The sequence below is a fragment of the Boleophthalmus pectinirostris genome, unplaced genomic scaffold (assembly GCF_026225935.1).
Source record: "Boleophthalmus pectinirostris isolate CB_2022bp ecotype Guang Dong unplaced genomic scaffold, ASM2622593v1 HiC_scaffold_8, whole genome shotgun sequence".
In the NCBI taxonomy this organism is placed as follows: domain Eukaryota; kingdom Metazoa; phylum Chordata; class Actinopteri; order Gobiiformes; family Gobiidae; genus Boleophthalmus; species Boleophthalmus pectinirostris.
This window is the reverse complement of record NW_026571515.1, coordinates 1,329,782-1,338,044: the sequence shown is the minus strand read 5'-3', so window position 1 is coordinate 1,338,044 and position 8,263 is coordinate 1,329,782. Positions and strand designations below refer to the sequence as shown.

Below are 8,263 nucleotides of genomic sequence, written 5' to 3'. Positions count from 1 at the left end.
GTGTGTATAGAGCCCATGTGGCTTCAGGTTGTCGGGCGACTATTTTGACAGTAAAATGACGAGCGCCACCGTTGAAGCTTTCAAGCCATCGGAGCTCTTAGTCCAACTGTCGCATTTCTCACATTAGGATAAAAGCAGATGGAGCTCTATACGTGTGTGTGTGTGTGTGTGTGTGTGTGTGCGCGTGCGTGTGTGTGTGTGTGCGCGTGCATGTGTGTGTGCGTGTGTGTGTGTGTGTGTGTGTTTGTGTGATTGTTTGTATCAGGGGATGAAACCTGAGCCCAATAAGAGGCAGAGTAAAGAGTCCATCAGCGTCTGACCACAACTGATAAGCAGCTTGGACGAGCTGCCAAACGTGTTCAGTGTTTTCACTGTAAAACTGAACATTCAAACTAATTAAATAGATTAAGTTGCGGAGACTCAACGTTTTAAAAATAGTCCCACTAACTTAATAATGTCAAGTTGCTATAACATGTTCTTTTTGAGTAATTTTAACCAATATTTTTTGAAAGGAAAATTGTGGGTATAAATGAGCGCAACTTAAAAACACAGATGACGTAAAACTTAGTAGAATAAAGTAATTGAAATATAATGTGTGTATAAAGTACTATGTGTATACTATAATGTGTATTTATGTAAGTGTGTATTATTAAACTGTCGACATATTATATAATATTGATTAGACGAGTAACTCCTCTGACTTTCACGTAGGGACTCTGGGTTTAAATATGTGTAATAACATTTGTTTATAGTATTTAAGTTTACTCTAATATGTGTAGATACAGATGAATGTGTGAACAAAATCAAGAACTACAGACAAAACTGAAAATGAAATAGAAGTTTAACTGTAAATATTTGAGTTGCGCAAAATGAGCACTTTTTATTACCAAAAGGTTCAAGGAGCAAACCAACAAAGCAGCCGACCTTTTAAGTTCTGGAAGATTGTGACTTAATAACTGAGGCAGTCGTTCTTTTGAATTTCAGTTAAGAAGGAAAGACAATAAAATGGGAAAACAGTTTGTTATTTCATTTTTCTGTTTTAGTGTCAAACAAAAAAAAAATGATTTCAGCCTCCATTTCTAATATTTAATTTAAAGTTTATTTCAAATAATATCAATCAAAAAACAGTCGGTGCCTATTTTAATTTGGATATTTTATTCTCTCTGGTTTATTTGCCCTGGAAATTCTGCTGCTTGAAGGACTTAACTAAAAATCGTTGCAGTTTTGTGGACAAACACGTCTCTTCTTTTATAGCGATGCGTTTACTTTCATGTCTTAAAAAGTCATTGTTGAGCTCCATGATAAGAAACAAGTAGCAGCGATAAAATAACACAAATCTGGAGTAAAATAGTAATGCAACATAAACACACCGACAGGCCACTCTGCACTGACACACTGCAGCCTGTTCACAGCTGAAACTCCTGTTCTCCCTTTTCCCTTTTCCCTCTCCCATTTTTAAATAATAATAATAATGATAATTTTTTACTGTACTTAAACTAATATTATTTTCACCATTATCATTTCCTTTCATAATTTTTTGTTATTTATTACAAAATCAAATCATAATTTTAAATGCATTTTTTTCTTCCTCATTTTTAAATAAATTTTTAGTCCCTATTTAAACCAATATTATTTTCACCATCATCATTTTCCTTCATCATCTTTCACCGTCCGTCACAATCTCAAAGCAAAATCCTCCTTAAGGCATTTCTTTTTATTTATTTATAATGATAATAATAATTGTTATTGTCTCTACTATTAATTACAATAATAAATTATGTCATTATTATTATCATTATCATTAGTAGCAATAGTAACAGCAACAGCAGCAGTATTATTATTATTATTATTATTATTATTTTATTATTTATTATTTTTTTTATAAATAGTGGATTTATGAATAGTGTATAAGTTCCTACTTTAAATCCTTATGACCGAACATTTTTAAATTACACAGATAAATTTTCTCTCAGGTGTTTAAGAACTTCCCGTCTCTTTTTATACTTTTTTTTCTCTTTGTCTGTTTCAATTGTAGAACCCTCTCAGGTTAAGTATTGGTAAATATATATATATTTTTTATTGTTAATATTAAGTGAAAATCAATTTTTTGCTTTGAAAATATTGATTTTCACTTAATATTAACTATTTTAAAAATATATATTTACCGATACTTAACCTGGCAGCGATAAACTTTGTTCAGTTGACTCCAAAGAACTAGAATTAAAATAGTTTTTATTATAGATCCACGGTTGAGCAGCAGAACTTCTAGGACGAATAAACCAGAGAGAATCAAATATCAAAAAAATTAACATAGTCACCGAGACTTTAAACTTTAAATTAAATACTAGAAATAGAGGTTAAAATCTGTTTTTTGTTTGACATTAAATTGGAAAAATGAAATAAACTGTTTTCCCATTTTACTATATTTCGTTCTTAATTGAAATTTAAAAGAACGACTGGTACACGAACCCGACACGGCCTCGTTTATTTTGAGTTCTGGAAACTTATTTGGGTTTACGGTTCTCCTTTGCCAGATAAAATAATTATTAAAAAAATAATAGTTTCACTTTCTGTAAAACAAAAAGTGCAAGATTCTGGACAGAAGTGAAAGTGTCTGTGTCCAAATCCCCACTCAGTCATTCTCTGATATAATCATTTTAAAAGCGACTATTTTCTTTCCCTTTCGAAACATGTGTCTTATTTTTGTGCTGGGGCCCGTGGATCTTTAAGAAGAGCACAGGGGCCCCAACATAGAACCACAGTAAGATTTTATTATTGGGTCCAGTGTCCAGTTTAAACCCACCTAAACATTGTAAAAACAAGAGGAAAGACAAGAGATTAGAATCGTTTTCTCATGAGGAGGGTGGACAGAGAGTGCATTCACTGTTACAGTCTGGACTCGCTCTGGTGCTCTCTCTGCATCTCCTCTTTTTATTGTCTTAGGAGGGTCCCTAGTTACACTGGGTGTGTCGCTCTCAGGGAGAGGGGCTGAAAACAGCAGAAACACCAGACATACAAATATGACAAATATGTGTTAACAACATCAGGTGCAGATGTTTCCTTTCACTTTCAGACACAACTTTCTCTGTGCAGCCTTGAGATCGTCTGCTCCCAGACTCCGAGGCCTGAATCACTGTTGCTCACACATGACTGCACACAGTTTCCAAGCACAAAAGATTATTCAAATACACAAAGAATAGTACATAGCAAATACAGCAAATATGGGATAATATCTACAATTATTCTAACAGGTCCAGTCAAGCAGTTAACGGAGGAAACAGGGTCAGATTTTTGACATTCAAATGTCTCTTGTTCAGAAACTAGAGGAACTATTGAAATAAGTAAAGTATCAGAATGTAGGAAAGAGTTACACTCCAACAGGGTCAAGTTAAACCTGTGAGATTCTTTCAAGTTCAAGACAAAAAATTTAAAAACTCATGTCGGTAACGGAGGGAATGAAATATGCAGCACTTTTTGGTCAATAAATCCAAACAGTGATAACTCTTGGTTCTCACTTCCATATCCTTAACAAACTGGTTTGAATATTTGCTTCATATAGTTTTCTACCATATGGTACAAGATTAGGTTGAAAAACCTCTGACTTTTTGACTCATGAGATTTTTTATTAAGAAAGTTCATGGTAACGGAGGGAAAAGTAACGGAGGGAAAATTGTACAAACAAATAGAAGGTGCAGGATTTTACATCATTTGTTGCTTTTTTCTTCTGAATATTTTAATATTACTTCAAAATGAAAGAAACTATTTCTATAAAATATGTCAGTCCTTCCAAGAACATTTTTATCATTTTAAATACATTTTTTATTTTTTTAAATCCTGTCCCTTCATCAACAGTTCAAAGATGGAATAACACAAGATATGATGAAATACAAACATTTATTTACATGATTTTCAGGTCTTTGAAATTTGGGAAATAATTTTTGTTCCATGTTTCATTCATGGTCTGTTTAAAACGGATGGAACTTTAGAACCAAAAATGGTACAGAAAAAAGATCAACAGTTTGATAAACTCGAGTACATATGTATCTGTTCAATACATTTTTATATCAGATGAATTAACTTGAATTTTTGGTCTTGTTGTTTCCTTCTGCTGGACTGGGGCCTGTTGTGGCTGCAGAAGTACATCCAACGCGGAAATGACGTCAGGTCTGATGACTCATGCTGCATTTATGTCCTCTCGGAAAGTGAAGCTCCAACTCCAGTCTTCAAACTTCAACTCGGAAATAACGGGAAATGAACGCAGCTCAGGTCGGAATTTGACCTCGGAGACTCGAAGTGTTGGAGTCCGGAGTTTTCATCACCGTGACTCAGAGGAATTCTGTTTTACTTTACACTGATGTTTTTTCCTGCACAAATTAAACACATTCAAGTAAAATATATTTTTAAAAAAGAAACTATTTTCTATTTAATGAAGTAAACTCAGCAACAAAAGCGTCTGAAACGGGCCTCATTAGTTGATCCGCAATTAACCACAAAACTCCGACACCATTTTATTTTTATGCACAATTTCACAATGGATCCGCTTCCTCTGGTTTTCGTGATCACATGAATGCAGCTTCCACTTCTCCACGGCGCAGTTTAGCAGGCCTAATGTCATTTTCAGATAATGTTTTGCTCGTTTACGGTCGGGCTCATAGGTAAGTGTCTTTACGCGCCGCTCCGTGCGCCCGGTGCGCGCCCGGAGCCGCGGCGGGGCCCGGTGTCCCCGGTGTCCGCGCTCTGTCCCCGTGTGTCCCTTTGTGTGCGGACTGTGGTCCTTGAGCTGCGCTCTGGTCTCCGCAGGTTTGGGACTCTGTGTGCTGCCCGCGCTCTGCTGCCAACCCAACGAATACAGCAGTCCGGACGGACAGTGCTGCCCCATGTGCCACGAAGGTAAAACCCCCAACCTCTTCCTCCTCCTTCTGTCCTCCTCCTCCTCTTCTCCTCCAGCAGATCTGAGCCGTGTCCCCACCTGAACCCCGGGGCTTCAGGATGAGGAAACTCCGGAAACACCGCGCGCCCCAGACTGACCCCCCGCTGCGGTTTACATTTTTACTGCGATTAAAAAAACTCAGTGACAGAAAAAAGTCCGTCAGTGAAACCGCAGGAAACAAACACGGGCCTCCTGCTGCTTCTGCTGCTGCTGCTGCGCCATCTTAGTGCGTCGTCTCTCCCCACACAGGCATTGATCAAACTGGACTTTACTGTTGCAACCATCCGCCCTGACGCTCCATGACACGTTTGAAAAACTTAAATTATTCATCTTTTTGAAGGACACACAACAACACTCATGATCCACAGACAAGAAACACACAATATCCACATTTTACATTATTATTGTGTTTTTATTCTACTTTGTTTTGTACTTTGACTAGAGACGACTCCATAAAAATACAGAGAATACAAAGTGAAATCTGTTAAACGGGAACTTCTAGTGCCACAATAATCACAAAAGTTTAATTCTCCCATGAGCCGTGTCATGTTCATGTTATTGCTGAAGAACGAGGCGTGCTTTGTGTTCAATAATTCCTTCTTTTTAATATCCCGTAATGGCGGTGAACTCTCATGTACAAGTGCTACACCACTTCTGTTAACAACACATACAGAAAACACTGCGGCGCCCCCGTGTGGCACACGCCATTATAGCTACTGATCATAACAAGCCGTCAGACTCCTGCACCTGAGTCTGAGTCTGAGGGCAGATTCAGCTCAGATCCTGTTCACAAACACAAAGAAGTGTCACCGCACCCAGAGTCAGTGGTGCCAGAGTGTTTTTACAGGAAACATGTAGTGTGTGTGTGGTTGTGTGTTGTGTAGCTGTTATAAAAACAATCATCCTCATCGCTGTAATAGTTTGTCACCGTCACCATCGAGAGTCTGGAGTCAATGAAAAATGTTCTGTCTAAAAAAGCATTATGTAAAACAGTGTTACTGATGTCAGTTTACATGTTGTTGTTGTTTTTCTGTACAATAGTTAATTGTAGATCTGTGATCTGCCAGCTGCTGGTGAAGTTTTCCACCAGCTCTTTTGCACTTTTTGAAGTAGCAGTGAAAATGTTACAAAAATACTCAGGTATAAGTGTCCTTGTTATATTCAACACACACAAATGAGATAATTTATTTATACAGTGGTTTGATTCACTGTCCCTTTGTCCACTGCATTAACAGTATTTAAATACTAAAATGAAATTTTAATTAAATGAATGAAAGAAAAGTATATGTCGTCTATTCAAATAACATTTTCATAGAATTGTACTTCTGAGTAAATTAAAATGAAACTTAACTCTACTTGGTTTGAAGTCCTTTTTTTCTGAAAAACGTTTTGTTCATGTTTTCATCTTGTTTTCATAAAACACAAGTTGGTCATGGTGAATTAAAAGAATATTTCTCTAGTGCCCTGTTTAAATTGCAATTTTAACATTTTTATAAGTAGATAAAATATTCATAGTGTTTATTATGTGCTTATTAGTGACGGGCACAATGTGACAGACACACGACTCATGTGACTCTAACCTTTACGGTTCAGGAGAAAAATAACAGTTCAGAAAAAGTTTTTTTACAGCCAAAAGTTATTTTAGTTTTTTAAGTTTTTTAGAGAGGAGGAGAGAGAGAGAAGAGAGAGAGAGAGGAGAGAGAGAGAGAGAGAGAGAGAGAGAGAGAGAGAGAGAGAGAGAGAGAGAGAGAGAGAGAGAGAGAGAGAGAGAGAGAGAGAGAGAGAGAGAGAGAGAGAGGAGGTGGAGGTCACGGGGCAGTTGGTGGTGAAGCGGGTACAAGTGGTATGATCTCCGTGGTCGAGGCGAGGGCCTTTTACGCCATGTGCCAATTTTGGTCTTGTGATCCTGGTAGTTCTTGAAAATCCTCATGTTTTCAGAGTTGACATGAGTGAGGAACATCCTAGTGTTGCACAGTGGGGCACAGTGGGCAGCGGGGGGGCACAGGGGGGCACAGTGGGGCACAGTGGGGCACATTGGGGCACAGTGGGCTGCGGGGGGGGCACAGTGGGGCACAGTGGGCAGCGGGGGGGGGGCACAGTGGGGCACATTGGGGCACAGTGGGGCACAGTGGGGCACAGTGGGCAGCGGGGGGGGCACAGTGGGGCACAGTGGGTGAGAGGATCTAGCTGTAGTTGCGGAGGAAGACCAGTCTGTGAGGGAGGAACTTCTCTCGGCACAAAGGACACTCGGCCTGGAACAAAAGCAGAGCACAATTTACAAACTGTTGGCTTCATGATGTTTTAAAGTGGAGCTGGAGAGGGTCAGAGGTCAGAGGTCAGGGGTCAGGGTTCTGTGGTGAAATTGACCCTTTAACGGTCAAACGGTCTCTGTTACTGAGGCACATAAAACACAAATGCTGCGTTCTTTTCTGCTCGGGACTCGGGGAAAACCGAGTCAGTCTGGCGCCCCCTAGTGTCTCTGCTCAGTTTCATTTCTCTCAAGAGTCTAGATCAGGAATCAGAAAACTCTAGATGATTCACAAAAACCCAGAAGTGTGAGTTTGGGCTCCAGCCAATCAGAGAAGAGACAGACATTCTGTGTTGGCGACGATTCCCCAGATCCTCGAGGATTTAAAGCCGGAACAAAGAGAATGTTTGGTGAGTTTGATCTCGGGGAAAGACGTTATTGTTCTTCTTCCAACAGGATTTGGAGCTTTACAAACGTCACGACCAAACAGCAGCGACTGGTTCAATAAAAAAAGTCTCCGTCTACTGTCGAGTGAACGAATCCTGATGCTGCAGGTCACATGGTTTACACCAAGTGAAACCAGCTCAGGAATCAGACTGGGGAAAACCGACCTTCACCTCGAGAAAGTGCAGCGGAACACGAACACAAACACAAACTGGGGCTTGTTGGACTCGGTTGGATTTACGTCACAGCAGTAAACGGGAGAATTGTGTTTTGGTCATTTTGATGTGTTCAGTCGTGTTTGTGCAGAGAAAGAGTCTCTAAAAACTTTGTCGTGACTTTGAGATTTTCTTTCATATGATCTGATGGTGACAAGTTTTTTTCTGAACATGTAAAAGTCAAACTGACAGAATTTCAGAACTGCAGGAGCGAGCGACACCTGACGTGACATGAAACTTTCTCAGGCTCCATATTTTCCCGACTGTTGCAATGGAACAAGTTTCCAACGGATGTCGGGAGAAATGAATCGGATTTATCGACTGCAGACATTTAACAGAACACAGGGAAAGTTGAGTGTTTTCTCTGTGAGCACAGAGGAGCTGAGGGGAAATGTTTTTACTGTGAAAAAAGCCAAAGCTCCTCAA

The 8,263-nt window shown here is 39.2% G+C and overlaps 1 protein-coding gene and 1 long non-coding RNA gene across 2 annotated transcripts in view; one reads left to right on the top strand and one right to left on the bottom strand.

Annotated features, from left to right (window-relative positions):
- The first annotated feature begins 1,921 nt into the window (after positions 1-1,921).
- Positions 1,922-6,285, top strand: LOC129412424 (uncharacterized). Its single transcript, XR_008633722.1, has 2 exons — positions 1,922-4,655; positions 4,801-6,285. It is a non-coding gene; the product is annotated as an uncharacterized LOC129412424 (long non-coding RNA).
- A 742-nt stretch (positions 6,286-7,027) lies between these two features.
- Positions 7,028-8,263, bottom strand: part of pex10 (peroxisomal biogenesis factor 10) — a 10,047-nt gene continuing 8,811 nt past the window's right edge. Inside the window, exon 7 of the mRNA XM_055166312.1 lies at positions 7,028-7,182. Within this exon, the coding sequence (XP_055022287.1) occupies positions 7,114-7,182 (69 nt within the window). The 3' untranslated portion in view covers positions 7,028-7,113. The remainder of the gene's footprint in view (positions 7,183-8,263) is intronic.